The sequence below is a fragment of the Salvelinus fontinalis genome, chromosome 2 (genome assembly GCF_029448725.1).
Source record: "Salvelinus fontinalis isolate EN_2023a chromosome 2, ASM2944872v1, whole genome shotgun sequence".
Classification (NCBI taxonomy): domain Eukaryota; kingdom Metazoa; phylum Chordata; class Actinopteri; order Salmoniformes; family Salmonidae; genus Salvelinus; species Salvelinus fontinalis.
The window spans coordinates 38,806,692-38,832,474 of record NC_074666.1 but is presented as its reverse complement, the minus strand read 5'-3'; the positions used below and the strand labels follow the sequence as shown (position 1 = coordinate 38,832,474).

The following is a 25,783-nucleotide window of genomic DNA, read 5'->3' as shown; positions in this document are numbered from 1 at the left end:
AATCAGAGGCTGTTTTGGCCAGCCACAATTACTCCTGTTGAAAATCCCTGGCTCTTAAAGTTATTTGGCATATAAGTGGCAGAATAACTTGTTGAAAAGTAGGGGCTATTGGTTAACGAGAAACACCAGACACATTTAACATTTAACACAATCCCATGGCACTGCATGCAAGCCAACTTGTAGAGAGGGAAATGCACACTTGTTCGACCCCGTCATTATATGCATGTAATCGTACATGTATTTAAGATCCCCCATAAGACATAGCGTACCATTGGAATGCAGACCAAACTAGTCTGTTCTCCTAAACATATGAAATGTATAATCCCACTCGCTCAGACAGACATTATGTTATCTAATGAATCATTCTAAGAAGCAAAGAGTACATGAATGTCTTTAGGTGAAACATCTGTGGATTCTATTAAACTACAAAATTGCCTGCCAACTTATGCAGCCGATGAACTGATGTACTCAAACAAGTTATCTTTGACTACTTCATTTCAAATTCCATACATTCGGAAGACTACCAAATACATCACACACCTAAGCAAACCATACGATAGAGTCAATTTATTCATAGTGAGTCAAAACCTCCTAAAATCCCTCATAAAACTCCTGTCAGCTCATTCATGGCTGCACTTTACATTTATGAGTGACTTTTTCCCCCTTCACCCGTATACATTTCCTGTCAGTTAATGCTTGGGCTGGGTGGGGTGCACAGTGATTAGAAATCAAACCTGAAAGACAGGCCAGCTTTCATGGGTATCATTAGTGAAAGAAAGAGAGAGACACCTTGTCAGTATTATCTCACCATGTCTGTTGTCATGCACTTTCCCCCACTAGAACCCTCCCAGGCCCAGGGAGTAGTCTAGAACAATCTCAATTAAATGAGTAGAGTAGAAGAGCATACAAAGGCAAGCAAACAATCATACGTACAGTACAGACAGATTGGTTGACAGATAGACAGATGAGACACACACACAAACACACAAACACAATGACATAATCATAATCATGGAGAATATATATATATATATATATATATATATATATATATATATATATATATACACTGCTCAAAAAAATTAAGGGAACACTTAAACAACACAATGTAACTCCAAGTCAATCACACTTCTGTGAAATCAAACTGTACACTTAGGAAGCAACACTGATTGACAATAAATTTCACATGCTGTTGTGCAAATGGAATAGACAAAAGGTGGACATTATAGGCAATTAGTAAGACACCCTCAAAAAAGGAATGGTTCTGCAGGTGGTGACCACACACCACTTCTCAGTTCCTATGCTTCCTGCCTGATGTTTTGGTCACTTTGAATGCTGGCGGTGCTTTCACTCTAGTGGTAGCATGAGACGGAGTCTACAACCCACACAAGTGGCTCAGGTAGTGCAGCTCATTCAGGATGGCACATCAATGCGAGCTGTGGCAAAAAGGTTTGCTGTGTCTGTCAGCGTAGTGTCCAGAGCATGGAGGCGCTACCAGGAGACAGGCCAGTACATCAGGAGACGTGGAGGAGGCCGTAGGAGGGCAACAACCCAGCAGCAGGACCGCTACCTCCGCCTTTGTGCAAGGAGGTGCACTGCCAGAGCCCTGCAAAATGACCTCCAGCAGGCCACGAATGTGCATGTGTCTGCTCAAACGGCCAGAAACAGACTCCATGAGGGTGGTATGAGGGCCCGGCGTCCACAGGTGGGGGTTGTGCTTACAGCCCAACACCGTGCAGGACGTTTGGCATTTGCCAGAGAACACCAAGATTGGCAAATTCGCCACTGGCGCCCTGTGCTCTTCACAGATGAAAGCAGGTTCACACTGAGCACATGAGCACATGTGACAGACGTGACAGAGTCTGGAGACGCCGTGGAGAACGTTCTGCTGCCTGCAACATCCTCCAGCATGACCGGTTTGGCGGTGGGTCAGTCATGGTGTGGGGTGGCATTTCTTTGTGGGGCCGCACAGCCCTCCATGTGCTCGCCAGAGGTAGCCTGACTGCCATTAGGTACCGAGATGAGATCCTCAGAGCCCTTGTGAGACCATATGCTGACACATGCACATTTGTGGCCTGCTGGAAGTCATTTTGCAGTGCTCTGGCAGTGCACCTCCTTGCACAAAGGCGGAAGTAGCGGTCCTGCTGCTGGGTTGTTGCCCTCCTACGGCCTCCTCCACGTCTCCTGATGTACTGGCCTGTCTCCTGGTAGCGCCTCCATGCTCTGGACACTACGCTGACAGACACAGCAAACCTTTTTGCCACAGCTCGCATTGATGTGCCATCCTGAATGAGCTGCACTACCTGAGCCACTTGTGTGGGTTGTAGACTCCGTCTCATGCTACCACTAGAGTGAAAGCACCGCCAGCATTCAAAAGTGACAAAAACATCAGCCAGGAAGCATAGGAACTGAGAAGTGGTCTGTGGTCACCACCTGCAGAACCATTCCTTTTTTGGGGGTGTCTTACTAATTGCCTATAATGTCCACCTTTTGTCTATTCCATTTGCACAACAGCATGTGAAATTTATTGTCAATCAGTGTTGCTTCCTAAGTGGACAGTTTGATTTCACAGAAGTGTGATTGACTTGGAGTTACATTGTGTTGTTTAAGTGTTCCCTTTTTTTTTGAGCAGTGTATATATAGCTCTTTTAGACTATTTATTACAAAGAAATGCTCAACTTGTAATGAGACTAATGGCTCTGTTCAACCCATATAGTTTCATTTCTGAATGGAGTAAAGATGAGTCTCAATTAATCTAGACTTGTGCAGAAATGTTGAACAAATGTATACTGTCCTATCTCCAGAAGGAGGCTTTAAAGAGGATACATTACAGTAATAAAAGACAATCCTGGAAAAAAAACATTCTGTAAGCAGTTCAGATTTAAATGCATGTATCACTTTTTCTCTCCACAAACATATATTTATTTTAATAAAATTACTATGTTGGCCTTATTCTCTCTCATTCTCTCTCTCTCTCTCTCGCTCTCTCTTTCACTCATTCTCCATCTCTTCTTCTCTATTTCCCTTTCTCTACATCCCCTCCTCCCCCCTCTCTCTATCTTTTTCTCTATCCTTCCTGTCTCTCTTCCCCTCTTTCTCGCTCATTTCCTCTGTCTCTCACTCTCTCTAAATGTTGAGTGAGTCTGGTAGATCCACAGCGCCATCAGTCCTGGCCTCACCAGGGCAGTCCATTTAAAGGTAATCATGCGTGTGAGTGCGTCAGTATCGCAGGGACCAGCTAGCTCCTCTTTTTCTCTCTTTTAGCTCCGGGAGCTATCTTTGACTTAACAAGGAGGCCCATTGGTGTGACGATTGTGTTTGCGCAGGGGAAGATGGGAACTGAACAGACATGGATGGGCAAACTTGATGGAGGAGCGTTCCCCAACGTCCCCTGTCACAAAACAAAGAAATAGAGAGAGAGAGAGAGAGAGAGAGCGAGAGAGAGAGAGAGAGAGAGAGAGAGAGAGAGAGAGAGGAGAGAAGGAGAAAGATGTGGGGGTGGGGAGCATTCTGATGATTAATTATGTTTGGGATTCCCCAATTAAAATGGAAAATTACAGTTAATCAACCTGCCAATGCGGTGTGCTGCGGTGAAGAATGGTATTAACGTTGGCTTAACATATAGAGGAGGATGTACAGCAGTGAATATCACTCAAAGGGGTATTAATAGTAGCATGCACACATCAAATTTTTTCAAATTGAATTCCTATTCAAAATGACAGTACATTATGTACTGAAACTGTAGACATAAAAATATAGAAATTGTGCCATGGGCTAATTCAAACAAAGCATTGCTGTGCCAATGGAACATAACAATAGCTGTGACATGCTGAATGAACACAGGCCATGAGGGAACTAAGAAGGAGACGTTTTCCTGTCCCCATCTCCCCTGGCTGGGCTCCCTCGTATGACTGTCAGACAGTCACACACACACACACACACACACACACACACACACACACACACAAACATTCATACAAGTGTGCAGGGTAAGGGAGGAAGACAGGGGGGAGAGGGGGAACAGAGGAAGCAGTGTAACCCAGGAACAGTAAGAGGAAAGAGGGAGAGAGGTGCCGTGTGGAAGTATAACTCAGAAGGGAGAGGAAGAGAGGGAGCAGAAGTATAGCTCACACATGAGGAAAGAGGAAGAGAGAAAGGGGAAAGAAGAGAGCGGAAATCATACAGGGGAAGAGAGGGCGAGTGCAGCAGAGGGAGCTGTAGCAGACAGTAGTCCAGGCGTGCAGTGCAGTGAAGTGCGGTGCTGAGGAGGGCATTGGGAGTTGAGGAGGGCCCCAGAAGACTCCTGCGGCTCTATGCTCCACCCCTCTCCTCAGCGAGGGGCTCAGGGAGTGCTCATCCCAGCGCCTTCCTCCCCACTGGCAATTTGTTTTCCTAATCCACCAGAGCCTGGTGCTACCACTACCCCCCCCCCCCCCCCCCCCCTCTCTCTCTCCCTCTATCAGGCAAGGCCCCCATGGGAGCCCAATTAGGGCCGTCTCCCCCACACGCAGATCTACCCAGGACTTCTCCTCCTCGTCTTTTTTTAATCAAATAAGACTCCTCTGGAGGCTAGTCCTCGTTTTAAGGAGACGGCATTCTGGATTAAATTTTAATTAAGGAAATGCTAGCCTTTTAGAAGACATCGGAAATGAATGGAATTGGGAGGGCGAGGGGAAAGCCACCCAGCGAGGTTTGTGTGCTTCTCTGTGGGAGTGTTTGTGTGTAGATGGAATCTGAATCATATTATAGTGCTATTATTGGTACAAGTACAGGTTCATCATTGGAATAAATTGATAGCTTATTAATGTCATATCATTTTTCATTACTATAAATCAGACAGACTTTGTTTTTCTTTTTCTGTGGGGTAAATAGCTGTAATTGTTTTACAAGATAATCAGGTACTTACTACCTAAATATGTAAACACGGGGAATGGATTAACATCTAAAATGGAGGTTCATCCACTCTACCTGGTTATGTCTAGTTTCACTCTAAATTGAGATGGTATCAAGCATGACCATTGCCTTTCTCTGGGAATACGTTGCCATCTACTGACAATCATGTGAAAATACAATTTAGCTGAGGTAAATATAACTAAACCACTTACAGCATACATAGTCATAAACATATTTTTACCCTCCAAAAAAGCTTTGTTAATGTACAGTACTGTACCTTTGCCTTATCTTGCATTATCTCTGCAGAATCTAGGAGTTCTCCTTTTCATTCACCTTTTGTAATTTTTCAAGCTTGCCCTTCTTGGCAGAGGTTATTCCATATTGCTTACTCTTATCAAATCCTCTCAGATCTCCACAAGTGTTAAGGGGGCAATTAAGTATAGGGTGTCTGTCTGTACAGTACGAGCTTGTTGTCAATTTAATAGTTACCTACTGCAGTTTAATCACCAGGGGGCGCCATAAAGCTGACTGATAGAGTAGCCTATAATAAATTCAGCTGGCCAAAGCCCTTTGACAACAGAGAGCTGCAGGTGGATCAGATGGATCCTTGACCTTTACCCCTGTCAGGGGATTAGCCAACACACTCAAAACATTTACTGGGAAAGGTTTAATAATAGGGCCTACACTCAAAGGTGAGCATACTCGCACAAGACTAAATACTAACTTGAGAGATGCTTGAAAAAGTAATGGGATAATTATTGAAGTGATTGACATGCCTGGTACTGTGGTCCAGTTGGCTACACAGATTATGTGAATACAGTGATTGACAGGGCTGGGTGCTAATGGGGGAGGGCCTTGAGGGTGCAAGAATAATGAAGTGATTCAAAGCGCTGGCCAGTTTTTTTAAATGTATTTTTATTTTTATTTTATTTATTTACCCCCTTTTTCTACCCAATTTCGTGGTATCCAATTGTTAGTAGTTACTGTCTTGGCTCATCGCTACAACTCCCATACGGGCTTGGGAGAGACGAAGGTCGAGAGCCATGCGTCCTCCGAAACACAACCCAACCAAGCCACACTGCTTCTTAACACAGCACGCATCCAACCCGGAAGTCAGCCGCACCAATGTGTCGGAGGAAACACTGTTCACCTAGAGACCTGGTCAGCGTGCACTGCGCCCGGCCCGCCACAGGAGTTGTTAGTGAGCGATGAGACAAGGATATCCCTACCGGCCAAACCCTCCCTAACCCGACGCTAGGCCAATTGTGCGTCGCCCCATGGCCCTCCCGGTCGCGGCCGGCTGCGACAGAGCCTGGGCTCGAACCCAGAGTCTCTGGTGGCACGATGCAGTGCCTTAGACCACTGCGCCACCCGGGAGGCGCCCCGCTGGCCAGTTTTATGCGTCCGTCACATGCCAGGAAGGAGCCCAAGCCACCTGTGTTATTAGAGGAATGCAGTGCCCATGGCCTTGTTGCCCCTGGAGACCTTGACTCCTCTCCGCTACCTCTGCTTGGAGCAGCACCCAACATGGACACAACCCCCCAGTGGTCCTCTGGGGGAAAATATCTTCACCCTTTTGGTTCACGCAAGGGCGTGCCAGGGACCACAGCAAATAGGACATTCTCCACAGTCTCCCCAAGCCCATTCTCCCATACCAGAACGTTTTATTTTACTGTACACGCACGCACGCACCCCCCCCCACACACACACACAAACACACACACACACACACAACCACACACACAACCTATCACTCAGCTAAAACAGGCCTCTCTCCAAGGTTGCTTAGCTGTGGAGATGAGTTACTGCCGTCTGACAGAACAATGGTCACCTGTTTTCCACACAAACATAAAGTGCCGCCAGCACAACAGTGGTTCATATCTGTACAACTGAGGTAAATAGGAGCTATTTTCTTGCTTGAGTGTTCAATTTGAAGGGCTTATGTTTCTATCAAGAATCTGGTGTTTGGCTTATACAACCCAGACATCTATAAGCTGCCAATAATGACATACTTTGGTCCCAAAATACTGTTTCAAACACAAATGTTGAGCAGTGAGCACAACTGAATTGGTTGACAATAGTGAGCTATGTTGAGAGTGCAGCTGACATCAATGCGTCAATGTTATTTCCTGTATTCATCTCTGTAGTGATTGCTAAATGAATTGTTCACCTACCTAAAGAAATATCTTAGGGGTTGATTATAACGTTTAAATGTGAGACAATACAATGGTTAAGTGATCAACAAAGCCCGGTGACCTCAGTGACCTTAGCCATTCCATGGTGTCCAACACTCCTATTAATGAAAAGCCACACAAGAGCTGTTCAAAGCGTGTCCTTCCACCGCAAAATAGACAAGGGCATCAATTCATTACCGTGGTAATCTGGCGGGCTGAGACGCGGTGTCGCACCCAGCCTAACTACAGGATCTGTGAAGTCTGAGGCATTGACACATACGCACAACTCACACCGTCCCCTCCTCGAGGATAGGGGCCGGATTTGACTGTCTGACCGTGGCCCCTGCTCCTAAAATAAGGTGTCACATAAACAGTTCAGAGCCACAGCACCCCTGCATGGGTCAATTATAATGGGGGGCTGGGGGCAGTGGGTGTTAGTCCTCTATATGGCTGGCATGCCTTGGGTGACGTTCCCCCATTGTCTAAACATAGAGCAGGTGGGCAGAGGAGCCAAGTGTGTCGCTATATAAGTGACCAGGGTCATTTTTTAGTGTCCTCTCAAGCGTAAGTGAACAACTGAGAAGCTCCTGACATAATGGTAAGAATGACACCTCCCTCACTCTCTGCTCTCTACTTGTCTTCGTCTTCACCTTGGGGTTAACTAAGTGTCTCACTTTCATGGTGTATAGGATGCTTAGAGTTCTTGGAGAAGCTAAGCTTACTTCAGAAGTAGACAGGTGTTGATGTTTTTAAATGCATTTATTAAGATTCAATTTAGTGAGGTAATCAAGGAGCGAGCACTCTTGTATATTTGATAACAGCTGTGCGGAATGGTAAATTAACGGAGTAAATTTCTTGCCAATCGTAATTAAAATCCCAAACTGTAGTGATGGGGGAGCTTGATTGCATACCAAACATGTTTGAATGATAAGAAGAAAGAATATCTTGGAAGGTTAGTAATAACTGTGATTATTAGGTCTGATAAAAGTAGGACCTAATAATAATATGCCCTAACCATCTCCACAATGTATCCAATCAATGTAAAGAGCAGGAACGCCATTCAAATAGTTAATCATTTTTTGGGGTGCCCGACTCTGTTGATTGCAACGCTTGACCTCTACTACAGTGTTGTAAACATTTGTGAACTGTGGCTCTTCAATATTGAAAGCTTGCATGCTCTAAAAGTTAAACGTTTAATCAGAGATATTAATAGTCATGTAGTTTTGTGACCGCATGCTGTGCTCTGTAGTTCAATGTTAGATGTTCATAGTTTTGGTTATGCATTTGAAATGAGCAAAACCCAGTAAATGTAATTTATGTCATTAGTCTTACTTATTATTCATTATTATAACTTATGGAATATAATTAAGCAATAAGGCCCAAGGGGGTGTGGTATATGGCCAATATACCACGGCTAAGGGCTGTTCTAATGCACGATGCAACGCGGAGTGCCTGGACACAGCCTTTAGGTGTGGCATATTGGCCATATACCACAAACCCCTGAGGTGCCTTATTGCTTTTATAAACCGGTTACCAATGTGATTAGAGCAGTAAAAAATAAATGTTTTGTCATACCTGGGCTATACGGTCTGATATACCACGGCGGTCAGCCAATCAGCATTCAGGGCTCGAACCGCCCAGTTTATAACAGTCATATAATATCATGATACTGTCAAATAATTCAAAATCAAAGTCAATGTATGCAAACTTTATTGAAATGTATGTACGCTGTTGTTATTCATCATAACCTCAAAGTAATAGCCATTTCCCTGTGTATCTCAGGCACCCAAAAAGGCAAAGAAGAAGGCAGCAGAGGCCAGCTCCAATGTGTTCTCCATGTTTGAGCAAGCCCAGATCCAGGAGTTCAAGGAGGCTTTCACCATCATGGACCAGAACAGAGACGGTTTCATTGACAAGAACGACCTGAGGGACACATTCTGTGCACTGGGTGAGCTAAGGCTAATGCTTACTCCTCTGGAGAACGGCCCTTTGCAGTATACAATTGGTGGTGAAGTTATCTTCCTTGGACAAGAAGTTACCCCTCCCTCTGTCCTCCAGATATCTCCAATGAGTGTCATGATTGCTTCCACAAAACACAAACATTTATATTGAGAATGACTGATCCAAACAACAATCTCTGACCACAACACCTGTGCTGCTCAGAGTCATGTATTTAGAGAGTTGGCCCATTAAGGTTTCTACAATATGATGCACTTACAGTACCAGTCAAACGCTTGGACACAAGCCAACAAATGCTCAGCATATGTGGGAACTCCTTCAAGACTGTTGGAAAAGCATTCCAGGTGAAGCTGGTTGAGAGAATGCCAAGAGTGTGCAAAGCTGTCATCAAGGCAAAGGGGGGCTACTTTGAAAATCTCAAATATAAAATATATTTTGATTTGTTTAACACTTTTTTGGTTACTACATGATTCCATATGTGTTATTTCATAGTTTTGATGTCTTCACTATTATTCTACAATGTAGAAAATAGTCAAAATAAAGAAAGACCCTGAGTAGGTGTGTCCAAACTTTTGACTGGTACTGTACATGACCCAACATTCTATGGCAGCCATGTTAGCACCTCATTAACATTACCTGGGGAATATAATGTCTATAATGAGCATTATGAACCATTTACATGACACTTCAAATTATATGGCAGCCATGTTAGCACCCAATTAACATCACATAAATGTTCAGAGAGTGCCACTTTCTCCTCCATAGCCGTTGCTAAGTAATAATTGACACTTCTGCATTCTGCTGTTTATTTCTGAAGGTTTGCAAAACCTATGAAGATGTCCAGTGATACCATATATGCAATTTGTTGACACCAGAAGTCCACAACACAGTACAGACTTGGATACACATGATTCTGAAAGTTAATCAATAAATAGCCTGTTAAATTCGCTGCTCTGTTTTGATTATTTACAGTCGGTCATTCCATAGGGAATTGTCAGAGGCGCTCTTATCCTATTGTTACATCACCAACATTTCGAGAATAAAGGTGTTAACATGGCAGCCGTTCTAAAACCTGGCCAAACTCTCTATATATATGACTCTGATGCTATGTAACTGAATGTTCAGCATTAGAACAATATTCAACATTCTAAAAGTTGGCCCAACTCTATAAATAATACATGGCTCTGGTGCTGCTGTACTTTCCCACCTGGTCACGTGAGTGGTCCCACTGACCTCTGACCTCTATCTCTTCCTGTCCTGTGTGTCTCTGCAGGCCGTCTTAACGTGGGTAATGATGAGCTGGACGAGATGCTAAAGATGGCCCCTGGACCCATCAACTTCACCATCTTCCTCTCCATGTTTGGCGAGAAGTTGAAAGGTCAGGCGACACCACTGTATGGCCCACAAAGGCTTGCACATGTCATATATGGTTCATCACATGTAAACTGAAATATTATGACTAGCTATTGCTTATAACAATCACATATTCAGACTGACATGAGGCAAATTACTATTTTCCTCAGTGATATTTTTTCACGGTGCACTGTTTAGACAGACCAGCTGTATGTCTGAAAAAAGTGTCCTCTCTCAGGTACTGACCCCGAGGAGACCATTATTAATGCCTTCAAGATCTTCGACCCCGAGGGACAGGGAGTCCTCAAGGGAGAGGAGTAAGGACTTTATTCATTCTAATACTGTCAAACATTACAACAGTAGCTGTCGCTCTATCCCCTAATGTGTATGCGGTACAGTTAGTAATGATCAAATTCCTAAAATGCTCTAATTAGTCGCTTTAGGAATTATTCAAGAAGTCAATAACTAGTACAGTAATAGATAAAACATTAGATTTGCTTTTTAAAAATTACTAAATTCGAATCTATTGAACCTCTTTTATGGTTGCTGATAATACCCATCAATAATAGTTTCAGTAGTTTTATAGATTCTTGTAGAACAATTTGACCTTTTCTTGTGACTTTTAGGAAATAATTAACGAAAAAAGTGTAACTTCTTGGAGCCAACTCTGAGAAAAGAACTCACTGTCACGGTTGATGTACTGTACCTAACAAGTCATCATTTTCCTTTCCAGTATCAAATATTACATCATGTCTCAGGCGGACAAGTTCACCGAAGCTGAGGTAATGTCCTTCTCCCAAGTTTCTGAGGCTCAGTGGGATTTGTGTTTGGAATCAGTCAACTTTCACTGGTTGACTTATACCTCATTTCCTGTCAGAGTCCCATCCATCACACAAGTCCATTTCATAGACTATACCTCTAACCCACTTATCGCTGACCCTGAGCCCCATCAGGGCCCAGTAAAGCTATGGAACAAACGTTTCCCTCAGACCATCTGGTCCTCACAAAAGTGATCCTGTATTACATCACAAAGACAGTGAATCTGATCAGAGCCCCCATCCAGAGCACTGTCCCCTTCTAACTATATACAGGAGGCCTATATACTTCCAGTGAGCTTACGCAGTACTGATATGAGACCCTATAAGACAATGGCATTCCTTTCTTAAAAGCATATTGATGTACTCACAGAAATAACTTGCATTCATTTTGAATGAGTGTGTATCATGGTTCGTTTTCATAGCATAAAGCACAACCATGAGTAGATATTTCGGTCTCATCTCGGCTTATTCAAAGAAGGCCACATCGTGACTTGAGATGCATGTGTGTTCACTTTTATTTCAACTAACGATACACACCAAGTTCAGCTTGGAGTGCTAAAAGGCTAGGTTAATGTATTATTAGCATAAGGTGAAAACAGTTACCAATCAGTTTTTCAACCCACGACATTGCATGACCGTTGTGTGCTTCACCTTTCCAGGTTGAAGACATGTTCACAAATTTCCCCCTGGACGTCGCCGGGAATCTAGACTACAAGAACCTGTGCTACGTTATCACACACGGAGAGGATAAGGAGGCGGAGTAAATGACCCAATCACGAGCTCTCAATCACCCAACCAATCACCTTGGACTGCCCACTACACATCATCGCCCTGTACACATGACCCGTTTCCTTTTCCACATCTCAATTTCCCCACAATAAAAAACGAATAAAAAGGACTTTGGTGTGTGAACGAAGCATTGTGTCATTTGAACTCCAAGATGACTGTGTTGAAAGTGAAGAGTTGACTGGGATCAGAGGTAATGCTCAACAATGTCTTGTATGTGAGATGGGAATAGCCTTAAGCATATTTCAGACACCCTCAAGTCGCTGGGCTTCACAGAGGTTAAGTGCAAGAAGAAGAGCGCTAATAGGGATACACATAGGAGTTTGGTGACTGATAAGTCTATATTCAGATTCAGCCTCTGTCCCATTTGTCTATTGTGTTACAATACATCACAGTATTTACAGAAAATTACTAGGAATTTGAGACTCAGATAGGACAAGCAGCGAGCCAGAATACGTTGCATTGTGCATGTGAAATATCACAAGTTCTGCCGAAGATCAACAAAAGACAGGTGTCACACCCTGATCTGTTTCACCTGTCCTCGTTATTGTCTCCACCCCATCCAGGTGTCACTTGTTTTCCCCAGTGTATTTATACCTGTGTTTCCAGTCTGTCAATGCCAGTTCGTCTTGTATGTTTCCAAGTCGACCAGCGTCGACCACTCTGTACCTCCTGGACTCTGATCTGGTTTTTACCTGTGCACGATCATTCTCTTGCCTACCCCTTTGGATTAATAAACATTGTAAGACTCCAACCATCTGCCTCCTGTGTCTGCATTTGGGTCTTGCCTTGTGCCTTGATAACAGGATGTTATATCATTTACATCTACTAAAAAATAGGGCTCATTGATGTGTCGCAAAATAGGCTACATTTAGAATTCAATATTTACACTTTTCAATACATTGATTGCAATCTGAACAGTAGAGCCATATCAATGGTGCAGCAAAAAAACAGACAGAAAAATCCCAATGAGTCAAAATTATAGTTAACATCTTTTCAAAATACTGTGCCAACCCCCCGCCCCCACCCCCCAAAAAAGGTATACTTAATTAAAAAAAAGGGAAGATACTGTAAAACTGAACTGTTTACCACTTGGAACCTCACCACAAAGATTGAAAAAAAAAACGAATGTAATGAGTCAGGATATGGTCAGAGACATATGCTCTAGAGGGAAGGACACGACAGTTGAGCTGCAATAATAAACTGGGTACACGCTCTGCAAAGGAGTTGGCAAGGACTCCACACTTAATATAGCAATGGTCATATGAGAGCAGCCAACAGTCTAACGGGGGTTCATTCTATTAAATCTATTTATACATTTGGTTAAATAGGTTTAATAGGTTTTCAACAGGTGCAGAAAAACCATTATGTAATGTAAAAATGTGAACTTATAATAACTCCAGACTGAAAGAAAGAGAGAAAATATGGTGATAAAAGTAAGAGCAATAGGTCACACTTTATTTTACAGTTGGCTATTCAACTGTTTCACCTGCTTCATCCGCCTACTTGTTGACACAGGACTGCACTCTTAGAAGAACCCCATAGGATAACCCTTTTTAGATCCAGACAGAACCCGTTTTGTTTCAGGTAGAACCCTCTGTGGAAAGGGTTCTTCATGGAACCCAAAAGGGTTCTTCAAAGGGTTGTCCTATGGGGACAGCCAAAGAACCATTTTAAGTTCTAGATAGCGACAAGGATATGCAACAGTGGCAGATACAAGATCACCTACTGCTTCGGATAAAGAATTACCATAAACATAAAACCTAAAGAAAACAAATTTTTCCACTGTTGTGTGCAAATCAAATTCCAACCATTAAAAAAAGAAATCAAATCTTCACAAACCGTGTAAAAAAATAAAGTACATATATTATTCAAAAGCGGTCATGATATTTTTACTGAATACAAAAACAACTGTTATATATTCAACCCACTGGCTAAACTATCTCCATGAAACTCCTTGTACACTTGGTACACCCTACGGTTTCCATCCTTTAACAGGAGCAGTGCCGACCACTCAGGGCAGGTGGGGCTGTTTAGCAAAAAAAAGATATACAATACCAGTCAAACGTTTGGACACACCTACTCATTCAAGGGTTTTTCTTTATTCTTACTATTTTCAACATTGTAGAATAATAGGGAAGCCATCAAAACGATGAAATAACACATATGGAATCATGTAGTAACCAAAAAAGTGTTAAACAGATTCATCAAAGTAGCCACCCTTTGCCTTGAAGACAGCTTTGCACACTCTTGGCATTCTCTCAACCAGCTTTACCTGGAATGCTTTTCCAACAGCCTTGAAGGAGTTCCTACATATGCTGAGCACTTGCTGGCTGCTTTACCCTTCACTCTGTGGCCCAACTCATCCCAAACCATCTCAATTGGGTTTAAGTCGGGTGATTGTGGAGGTCAGGTCATCTGATACAGCACTACATCACTCTCCTTCTTGGTCAAATAGCCCTTACACAGCCAGGAGGTGTGTTGAGTCATTGTTGTGTTGAAAAACAAATGATTGTCCCACTAAGCGCAAACCTGATGGGATGGCGTATTGCTGCAGAAAGCTGTGGTAGCCATGCTGGTTAAGTGTGCCTTGAATTCTAAATAAATCACAGACAGTGTCACAAGCAAAGCAGCCCACACTCTCATACATCCTCCTCCATGCTTCACGGTGGGAACCATTCACTTACCATCATCCATTCACTCATCCATTTCACCATCATAGACACAGCGGTTGGAACCAATAATTTCAAATTTGGAATCATCAGACCAAAGGACAGATTTCTACCGGTCTAATGTCCATTTGTAGCCAGGTGGTAAAACTGCATAGCTGTACTCATTTATATCCACTAGATGGCACTGTCCCTTTAAGAGATCCTAAATAAGGTGTGCAAGCAGTTATGGGATTGCGCATGTGCAGTGTGTAAGAGTGAGAGCAAGCAATTACACTAGAGAGCTATTGAAATCCAATGTGGGTCCAATGATACTTTGGGTAAATAATACTTTTTATCTTACTCTTGTACCGGAATATATCATATTTTGCATCATCTGCAGTGTATACGAGTTTGTTTTGTATTATTTATTCCAGATGGTCATGTTAGCCTGTTGATACTTTCAGTTTGACATAAGTGTAAGTCCTGGGTGTCGGAGTGTGAAGTCAAGCGCAGGAAACAGCAGGTGCAATAACAAATGTTCTTTAATGAACATGGAGAAACTAGGCCACCCTACTAACCCACTGGGTGTACTCCATAAACAACCCCAGACACGGGGGGGAAACGAACACAGTCCAGCAAACACGATGCACGAAACAAACACCACTACTTACTAACAAACAATCCCGCACAAAGAAACGTGCGGGCCGGCTGACTAATAAGCCCCACTAATTACACCCTCATACAAAACAGGTGCACCCAATAAACACATAGGGAGGGGGAGAAAAGGATCAGTGGCAGCTAATAGGCCGGTGACGACGACCGCCGAACGCCACCCGAACGGGAAGGAGAGCCTGCCTCGGTCGAAGTCGTGACAATAAGGATGTTAACTTATTCCTAGCTGAATACCAGTGCTCTCAGATCCACGTTTTGGAGTTGATGATAACGTTATTTGAAGTAATTATCAGAATTACATTATAATTTGTGTAAAGCTTCAGGGTGTTGTGTTGTTTCATTTTTTTATTGTAACTTATCTGTTGATATGACATTTCTCCCAGTGCAGTATGGGTGAGATGAGGATCTACTGCAAACTGTTTGCTGGATACCGGTAGCGAAGTCAGCACTATCCATGAGTCATTCTTCAGAGAACACTTATTAGGGGAAGATGAAGACATGCTTTCAACAGCAGGATGGCTTAAGATAACTGTAGCTAACGGGTTGGACATCCCTTACATAGGTTACCTTGAGTTAGACTTAGAGACCATGGGGACAACTTTACCTGAGTGTGGCTTCCTGGTGGTCAGTGATCATCAGCAGTCCCATACTACAGTACCAGGTCTCCTTGGAATGAACATCATCAGCAGATCCAGACAACTAGTCCATGTTGAGTTTGACACAACTCTAGGCTGTGAGTTGGATTCTGATTGGAGAGAAGCCTTTCAGCTATGACAGAAATGTGATGTAATTGAAAAGTCTTCAGCTGCCCGTGTGGCTGGTAGGGATACTGTACATGTACCCGTGTCCTCCGTAGCCACAGTCCATAGTCTGATAGACTGTGGCTACGGATGCGCATCTGAGTTGCAGGTCAAAATACGAAGATCCTGCTCGCACAGGAGAATATACATTCAAACTGCCTGGAAAAGCCCAGAAAGTAACCTCCCCTGCAGCCCCTGTAACCTCCCCTCTGCATGATATTGGGTTGAAAATGCCTATGTACAGTACTTAGTTGTATTGATTTGATTTGGGGAGAAAGCTGATCCTAAGTTACTATGTGGGAAACGTTACCCGCAAGGGTTTTGGTTGGCCAACAGAGGTTTTCATACTCCAATTAGCTAATCAATATCCTAAAATATTAAGTGAAATCAAGCATAGAAAACACTATTGATATTGATTAAAAAATATTTATAACGTAAAAAACTTATTTAAATATTCCCAGGCAAAGAACCCAAAGAGTGCCAGTAATCCCTGTACAGTTTCAAAATGCCTACCTGTTGAATATCCTCTTGTCTGCAGCAAATAAATGTATTACGGCGCATTGGTTAAATGAAGACATTCCTACTGCAGAAGAGTAGAGTGGTAGATTGAAAAACATTTATTTAATGGAAAAGATCACCCATAAAATAAAACTGCAGACATATGTAGACTATGTGAAAAAGATGGGAACTGCTCCTTGGAAATAATGTTGTGTCTAGATAAGACTCATTAGTCTCAATGCAACCAAACATGATAATTTGATATTACATTTTTTGCATTGATTTTATTGTTACTTTATGTACTTTAGTTTCTCAATTCTATAGTTATCTTAATTGTTATATACTGGTTGGTATCTCAGACAACCAGAACCTTAATAATAAACACCATACTTAGGCTACTTCACAAACACTAATTGTAGGTTACTAGTTGACTGCACATAGCACGGACATAGTAGGCTATGACACCTACTCCGCAGTGGTCGGGAATGGGTATGGGGACTGGAAACCCAGACCTTTCTGTTGGCGATCACACATACTAATGCCACGTTCATGTACTATCAGAGTTATCGGAAATTCCTAGGTTCGACTGTGAAGTTTTACTTGAATGACCCTCCAAGTAGGAATTACAAAAGGGAAACTGAGAAAATGTTGTTGCCGATCTTATTGGTGTAAGAATTTATCAAAATTCAAAAACTACTAGTACATAGCTCGGGCACCCATGCATACCCCACAAGACATGCCACCATAGATCTCTTCACAGTCCCCAAGTTCAGAACAGACTATGCTAGTAACTTTAGTGTAGTCAACTAGACGTGTGTCGTGAACAACATTAGTGTGAGCAACAGTGGAATCGGTGGTTCGCCTTCAAAATAAAAGCTGGTGTTTGAGGATATATTGGCACGGGTGTTACGCTCGAGACAAATAATGATTTACATTTTCATTAAAATTATTTTGATTAATTTATCCATAATATTTCATCTTTCCACAAGATATAGTCCCGACACAAATCTAGGGTAGCTACCCAAGCCGGCTTGTTGTTGGTTCTTTCAGTTCGGTTGCCAGAGACATGACCCAGTCTTTTTCTTCTGTATCTATGGATGCGACCCAGTTGTTCGTTCTAAATGTTCCATTGCCATACTTGCTGCCAACATTCTTATCCCACCTTGCTTGCTAGCTAGCCAACTACGACTAACTTACAGTCACGTCAAAACAGTGCAGCCCGAATAACAGCAAAGTAGCTGTACGTTTGTTAAAAGCTGTTTTCTATTGACATTTATTTTGATATATCCATAACAATGAGCTAATGATGCCCGATTTCGCCTGGCAAAGAAAATGTGCTCTCTCGTCAGGACAGTGTTGTTCAGAGGATCTGTCTAGCCAACACAATCACTTCGAACTGAAGTTGGAAAGACAGCAAACTAGCTGCATTTAAATGTGTTTGTATTGTAATGAAACAGGCAGGGAACAGGCCTCGAACCCTCGACCTTCTAGCCCAAAGTCCAGCGAGCTATCGACTGTGCCCCAAAAGCATGCTCAAGCTGCAGAGTCGATATCCGCGTTTATAAACCCAGGGTCGTTACAGTATATATCCCTAGAACAGACTATGGGAGGCGCACAGTACTACATAGAGCCATGACTACATGGAACTCTATTCCACATCAGTTAACTGATGCAAGCAGTAGAATCAGATTTAAAAAACAGATATAAAAAAAACATCTTATGGAACAGCGGGGACTGTGAAGAGACAAACACACATACACACAGGTAGCACACGCTCTCTACACACATGTACATTGTAATTTTGTTGTATGGTGGTATTATACATTTTGTACTGTAGATATGTAGTGGTGTAATAATGTTATATGATGTATTGTTTTATCTTTTGTTTTATGTGTAATGTAAGTGCCTTAATGTGTTTGGACCCCAGGAAGAGTAGCTGCTGCCATGGCAACAGCTAATGGGGATCCCTAATAAATACAAATTTGACAAGCACGAATGACTATATCACAATTTTAACCATAACTTTTTATTAACGTATCAGTTTTTTTGACCCATTGTCAAATGCACCGTTAAATGACTTAACAACTTTAAATGATTTTAAGGCTCCCGAGTGGCGCAGCGGTCTAAGGCACTGTATCTCAGTGCTAGAGGCTGTAGCACTGGTTTGACCCTGGTTCACTACAGACCCTGGTTTGATCCTGGGCTGTATCACAACCGACCGTGGTCGGGAGTCCCATGGGGCGGTGCACAATTGGCCCAGCGTTGTCCAGGTTAGGGGAGGGTTTGGCCGGGGTAGGCTGTCATATAAAATAAAATTTGTTCTTAACCTTTATTTAACTAGGCAAGTCAGTTAACAAACCTTTATTTAAGCAATTACCACCAGTTACATGTTTTTATTACAGTGTAACTATGAATTGTTATAGTTAATTTCAATAGTTATTACAGTGTAATAACATTGTAATAAGGACCCCTTAAAATTAAGTGTTATTGAATTCACTTTCTGCTGCTGGCTTGCTGATGTTCCCTCAAATACGTATTTCCACATGTAATTGATGAAATTAGATTTTTATTCTATAAAGATTGTAATTGTGTCATTATGTTGTGAATATTGTAGAAAAATCCTCACAGCCGTTTTCCATATTAAAAAGTCAAGTGCCACTTACAGCTTACCATGTAGAGTAGACTACAGACAATATGTTCCTCTACAGTAGACTACAGACAATATGTTCCTCCATCATGTACAGTAGACTACAGACAATATGTTCCTCTACAGTAGACTACAGACAATATGTTCCTCTACAGTAGACTACAGACAATATGTTCCTCTACAGTAGACTACAGACAATATGTTCCTCCATCATGTACAGTAGACTACAGACAATATGTTCCTCCATCATGTACAGTAGACTACAGACAATATGTTCTTCCATCATGTACAGTAGACTACAGACAATATGTTCCTCCATCATGTACAGTAGAGTACAGACAATATGTTCCTCCATCATGTACAGTAGACTACAGACAATATGTTCTTCCATCATGTACAGTAGACTACAGACAATATGTTCCTCCAGCATGTGAGTCATAACAGTTGAAGTCGGAAGTTTACATACACCTTAGCCAAATACATTTAAACTGTTTTTCACAATTCCTGGCACTTAATACTAGTAAAATTCCCTGTCTTAGGTCAGTTAGGATCACCACTTTATTTTAAGCATGTGAAATGTCAGAATAATAGTATAGATAATGATTTATTTCAGCTTTTATTTCTTTCATCACATTCCCAGTCGGTCAGAAATTCACTTTCACTCAATTAGTATTTGGTAGCATTGCCTTTAAATTGTTTAACTTGGGTCAAACGTTTCGGGTAGCCTTCCACAAGCTTCCCACAATAAGTTGGGTGAATTTTGGCCATTCCTCTTGACAGAGCTGGTGTAACTGAGTCAGGTTTGTAGGCTTCCTTGCTCACACACGCTTTTTCAGTTCTGCCCACACATTTTCTATAGGATTGAGGTCAGCACTTTGTGATGGCAACTCCAATTCCTTGACTTTGTTGTCCTTAAGCAATTTTGCCACAACTTTGGAAGTATGCTTGGGGTCATTGTCCATTTGGAAGATCCATTCACGACCAAGCTTTAACTTCCTGACTGATTTCTTGAGATGTTGCTTCAATATATCCACATAATTTTTCTTTCTCATGATGCCATCTATTTTGTGATGTGCAGCAGTCCCTCCTACAGCAAAGCACCCCCACAACCTGATGCTGCCACCCCCGTGCTTCACGGTTGGGATGATGTTCTTCGGCTTGCAAGCCTCCCCCTTTTTCCTCCTAACATAACGATGGTCATTATCGCCAAACAGTTCTATTTTTGTTACATCAGACCAGAGGACATTTCTCCAAAAAGTACAATATTTGTCCCCATGTGCAGTTGCAAACCATAGTGTCACTTTTTTATGGCGGTTTTGGAGCAGTGGCTTCTTCCTTGCTGAGCGGCCTTTCAGGTTATGTCCATATAGGACTCATTTTACTGTGGATAAAGATACTTTTGTACCTGTTTCCTCCAGCATCTTCACAAGGTCCTTTGCTGTTGTTCTGGGATTGATTTGCACTTTCCCACCAGAGTACGTTCATCTCTAGGAGACAGAACGCGTCTCCTTCCTGAGTGGTATGATGGCTGCATGGTCCCATGGTGTTTATACTTGCATATTATTGTTTGTACAGATGAACGTGGTACCTTCAGCCGTTTGGAAATTGCTCCCAAGGATGAACCAGACTTGTGGAGGTCTACATTTTTTTTCCTGAGGTCTTGGCTGATTTCTCTTGATTTTCCCATGATGTCAAGCAAAGAGGCACTGAGTTTGAAGGTAGGCCTTGAAATACATCCACAGGTACACCTCCAATTGACTCAAATTATATCATATAGCCTATCATAAGCTTCTGAAGCCATGACATCATTTTCTGGAATTTTCCATGCTGTTTAAAGGCACAGTCAACTTCTGTAAACTTCTGACCCACTGGAATTGTGATAGTGAAATAATCTGTCAATTGTTGGAAAAATGACTTGTGTCATGCACAAAGTAGATGTCCTAACCAACTTGCCAAAACTATAGTTTGTTAACAAGAAATTTGTGGAGTGGTTGAAAAATTAGTTTTAATGACTCTAACCTAAGTGTATGTAAACCTCCGGCTTCAACTGTACATTTCCCGGCAGTCTTTGTGTAGTTTATATGCGGTGAGCATAAATTGTACAGTTATAAACTAACAAATAATGTTTCAAGTTAGAACCCATGTATTTAAGTTCATATACAGCACCAACTACATAAATATATGATAGGGTCCATTATCTGCTACCTAGACTTTAAGAATATGCACATGTTGAGGCCAGTGCCAGCACCAAAGTTACACAATTACATTGGAATAACATGACTACGATAATGACAACAGTACTAAAAGTCAATGTAAAAAACACACATTATAAACAGGTCAAATTCAAGAATCTGAGTAAGAGAAGGGGTCATTTTGCAGACGCTAGGTCGTCCAAAGCCCAGATTGATGGAATTCTGTGCTTCCATGAGGATTGACTGGTCATACACTCTGGCCCAGAGAACACATGGTACGTCCATCTCAGTCTCTTAAACAATCACAGTTCATATACAAACCATGCTCTACACCCATTGGCATGACCATCTAATTGTCCCCCCTCCTCACTCTTTCCTCTCCAATCAGCTTCCGGTCTCCCGTGACGAGAGAGTGGAGCAGGGTATTGGGTCCCGCCCTTTTGTTTTTAAACATGGGCACCAGGTCTGATAGGATGTCCAGGCCAGAACCAGGTTCTAGTGGGTTCTCTGAGAAATGACCAAAGAGAGGGAGGAATGGATTGGGGATGGAGACAGAGGGAGATCAAGTTAATCTCACGCTCACAACAAGGACTATCCAGTAGAAAATGACTTATCACTGACAGACACAGTGATTGCTTGGAAGTGGACACAGTATAAATCTCTAACAACCCTGTAAATAGAAACCCTGTTGTTCTCTGAGTAAGGGTGTGTCTCTCACCGTGAATGCCGATCATGTGCTCCAGAATGAGAACCCTCTCAGCCAGGATCTTCAGAGCCTCTCTCAGCTGCTGCAGCCCCTCCCCCTGGACGGAACCACATCACTATATCAAGTTCAGCTTCAAGTTCAAGTTTACCTATCAAGTTCAAATTAAGCTTCCAACGGGAACTATATGTTAAGGTCTGTTTATTTATCACAGTACTATTATGATATACTGTATACCTACTGCATACCACTACTGTGCTACTACTATGCCGGCTTACTACTATGCCCGCTTTTTCAAAAGCGTGAGGTATGGCAGATGTGTCTCTGAGGACTCTTAAATCATATAGAGGGAATGTGTAGTGTCACCTCAGCCTGGCTATCTCCTGGTTCACCCTTTGGCCCTGGTACACCCTAAAAACAGCATCACAAATGGAAAAAACACAGGTGGTTGGCAAAGATTAACTAAATGTTAATGTGTGTAAGAGCAGAAATGTTGTACTCTCACTGTGTACTCACTGGCTGACCATGTTCTCCCCTGAGTGCTGGGGGTCCCTGTGAGGAGAGAGAAGCTGAATGAACGATGTGGACTCATGTCATGTATAGACTGTACATAGAGCATTTCAGAGTGGAATTGAAAGGGGTCTCTTTAAAGGCAGTTCTGCCAAGCCTCACCATTTCACCAGTGTCTCCTTTAGGTCCGCGATCCCCAGGCTTGCCTGAGGGACCAAACCCAGCCTGGAACACAGAGATAGAACTTCTTGAATTAATCTCCCGTTGACATCAATACATGATTTCCGAGAGTAACAAGCACATATATCAAGTTGTACATCAGGAAGCACATCAAAGTCCAATGTTATACTGTACATACGTTTCTGCCTGGGGTACCTGGGTTTCCAGCAGGCCCTGTGGGTCCAGACCGGCCTGAGGAGTTGGAAAACGGAAATAGTTTTCCAAGTATTCTTCCAATATCCACTTAAAGGTCACACTAGGTGGCTAGCTGATATGGCGAAGTAGTATTCTAATTTCCCCTTAATAACATTATTACACTATTAGCATTATGGCTTCATGGCCATGCCAGCGGGGGTGTGAGTGTTTTTTTACCTGGGGGTCCAGGGGGTCCGATGGGGCCTGGGGGACCGGTCACATCTCTCTGGTTATTCTGTGAAGGGAGCCCAGCCTCTTCATCTGTACCCAAAACAAAAAATGCCATGGTTTAAGTACAACAGGTGCTCACTGTGCTCTAAAGCAGGGGTCGTCGACGATCCAGGAATCCCCATCATACATTAAAATGTTGTTTTTTCACGTCTTGTCTTATCATCAGGTGAATGATAAGGGCAAGGAGAAGTAATCAACATTTTAAAATGAATAGATTTGGTAGATTGTTTTTCATTATTTTGACCTACCTACATTATAATTAGAAGAGGAAGTGTTAACTCTAACATAGCCTATTAGCTAGAAAGGTATCTCCAAACACATTTTTGCTAAAAGCATCTGTTTAGCAGGTTAAACAAAGGATAGCCATGTGTTGGCAAAATGATATCAAGGAAACTTACCAGCAGTCAGCAGCACTTGCCGCACCTGTAGCCTATTCGTAGGTGCTTTTTCAAAGATACTCCAGTACTCCAGTGAGTGTAATTGTGAGTGAGTGTAATTGGCTCAAATTAGTGTAATTTTGTCAACATTAGGAGTTCAGAAATAAAGTTGACATCCTTAGAAGATATTCTCCTATTTTCTACTATAGGTATGTCATTAAAAATGTGTTTATTCTGTTGTTGCTAGCGATATTCATCAAAACATTTTCAAAATATATTTAAGCGCCCCCTGCAGTTCCTCCGCACCCCCGGTTGAATAGTCCTGCTCTAAAGACATACTACATGAATGTACTGCAGGGATGGGCAACTCATCATGAGCGGCCACAATTGCTTGCGGGTCTGCGTACCCACATCCATACCCCCGGCAGGTAATTCGACCATGATAACATGTTTAGAAAGCTGACCGCTAAAATGTACCTGACATGGGCTAATGGACATGGGCCTGACATGGGCCTATTTCCATTATTGACATTGCTCTGGTGTTTTTGGGGGTTGTGAATTATTTTCAAACATTGGAGATGATAGGCTGTCTTGGTTGCTTGTCACTGTGGGTGTACTGTGGGGTAGGGCCACACTCCCTATGGTCATTGGTTGAGGTGGGGAGCAGTAGCTCTGGTACTAACTAGTTCAGCATCCCACCACAGAGAGGGATAAACAGGTGGAAAACTTCAATATCCTTTGGAGCAATCCCACTGGAAGTCATTTTTCTGGTGTTCCATCAAGTTGTCTGACGTAGACTACTTCATGTAGTGAACACACACACACACACACACACACACTACTCCTAACCCCAAACTCCCTGCAGCATTGAGGTTTGACTTGAAAATCTTGCCTTGCCGTTTTATTGAGCAGATTTCTGGCTCCAAGACGGCCGGGGTTGCCAGATCAGGCTGCTGTGCTGACAGGTTACAAATTGGGTCTGACTTACAGCAGGCAGACTGAAGCCAGAGCCCAGACTTAAACAAAGCCAGTCCACCACAGTAATCAAATACAGCTTTCCATAGACATCTTGAGTGGGAGTCTGCTGCCCTCTGCTGGTCAAAACTAGGAAAAGCCTCAGATGGAGGTCAAGAGACTTCTACAGTTTACAGTTTTACAATCCATATAGTTCAGCCAGAGTCATCTACCACATTTTACAGCATGAATTTTCTCTATACATGTTAAAATATTACACTGTAGGGATACATATGCTGAGTGTTTTGTTTCACATTAGGTCATTTCCCCTCTAACACTCAAACATCATTACCTGCTGACTGCCCTTCAAATCAAATTGTATTTGTCACATGCGCCGTGAAATGTTTGCTTACGAGCTCTTCCCGACTATGCAGAGTTAATAATAATAATAATAATACACAAATAGTAACACAGGAGGAATAAAATACACAAGAATGGTGCTATATACAGGGAGTACCAGAACCAGATTAATGTGTACGAGGTATTTGAGGTAGATATTTACATAAAGGCTGGGTAAAGTGACTAGGCATTAGGATAGATTATAATAAGAATAAAAAACAGAGCAGCAGCAGCATACGATGGGTGTGGAAATGTGTGTGTTGTGTTGGAATGCTTGTGTGTTATGAGCGCGTGTGCGTATCAGAGTATGTGAGCGTAGCGGAGCGTGCCCAATTTGACTGGAGCGCGGAGCGAGATCCCGGGTGGCTGGAGCGTCCGACTTCTCACCGGCTCCAAATTCGCTCAAGTAGCGCTCACTTCAAGAGCTCAGGGCATGCCCGGCCCAGCATGCATTTGTAGTCTCCTTGTGTGCTGCTATAGCTCCTTGCTGTAGCTACTGTCATGGAGTTAGCTAAATATTGTCAGAAAACTGATAAATCACACAGGTGCAAAATCAAGGTGACTTACAAAGATGATGACCTAAAGCAAGAGAGAGAGTGTGGTGATGTAGTGCCCACTAATGAGTCATTGTGGAATCTGAAAAGATACATATTCCCGAAAGTATGATGGTGTACTTGCTACATGCACATGCTAAAAGAAAGGAACGAGGTGGGTAGGAATCTAAGTGTGTCATTGTAGAGAAGTATTTATAA

General features: G+C 42.6%; 2 protein-coding genes across 3 annotated transcripts in view; one reads left to right on the top strand and one right to left on the bottom strand.

The window, feature by feature from the left end:
* The first annotated feature begins 4,465 nt into the window (after positions 1-4,465).
* Positions 4,466-12,737, top strand: LOC129868816 (myosin regulatory light chain 2, ventricular/cardiac muscle isoform-like). Of its 2 annotated transcripts, none has more exons than XM_055943077.1 (6): positions 4,466-4,690; positions 8,850-9,015; positions 10,300-10,404; positions 10,618-10,696; positions 11,113-11,161; positions 11,857-12,737. In XM_055943077.1, exons 1-6 carry the CDS (start codon positions 4,649-4,651, stop codon positions 11,959-11,961), a joined length of 546 nt encoding a protein of 181 aa, XP_055799052.1. In that variant the 5' UTR covers positions 4,466-4,648; the 3' UTR covers positions 11,962-12,737. The 2 variants fall into 2 exon arrangements, with proteins under 2 accessions (XP_055799052.1, XP_055799063.1); XM_055943088.1 differs by lacking the exon at positions 4,466-4,690 and adding an exon at positions 7,594-7,665.
* Positions 12,738-19,153: 6,416 nt separating this feature from the next.
* Positions 19,154-25,783, bottom strand: part of LOC129818377 (collagen alpha-1(XXVI) chain-like) — a 49,306-nt gene continuing 42,676 nt past the window's right edge. The window contains exons 8-14 of the mRNA XM_055874208.1: positions 23,248-23,331; positions 23,015-23,067; positions 22,819-22,881; positions 22,663-22,698; positions 22,513-22,557; positions 22,162-22,246; positions 19,154-21,950 (exon numbers count right to left, since the gene is read on the bottom strand). Coding sequence (XP_055730183.1) covers positions 21,793-21,950; positions 22,162-22,246; positions 22,513-22,557; positions 22,663-22,698; positions 22,819-22,881; positions 23,015-23,067; positions 23,248-23,331 — 524 coding nt within the window. The 3' untranslated portion in view covers positions 19,154-21,792. The remainder of the gene's footprint in view (positions 21,951-22,161; positions 22,247-22,512; positions 22,558-22,662; positions 22,699-22,818; positions 22,882-23,014; positions 23,068-23,247; positions 23,332-25,783) is intronic.

What these genes read in the sequence shown, in the direction of transcription:
- LOC129868816 (XM_055943077.1), top strand. Translation starts at nt 4,649, where the DNA reads ATGAATGGAATTGGGAGGGCGAGGGGAAAGCCACCCAGCGAG. An exon ending in GGGGAAAGCCACCCAGCGAG is followed by an intron (nt 4,691 to 8,849) that starts GTTTGTGTGCTT and finishes TGTGTATCTCAG; the next exon opens with GCACCCAAAAAGGCAAAGAA. An exon ending in ACAAGTTCACCGAAGCTGAG is followed by an intron (nt 11,162 to 11,856) that starts GTAATGTCCTTC and finishes TCACCTTTCCAG; the next exon opens with GTTGAAGACATGTTCACAAA.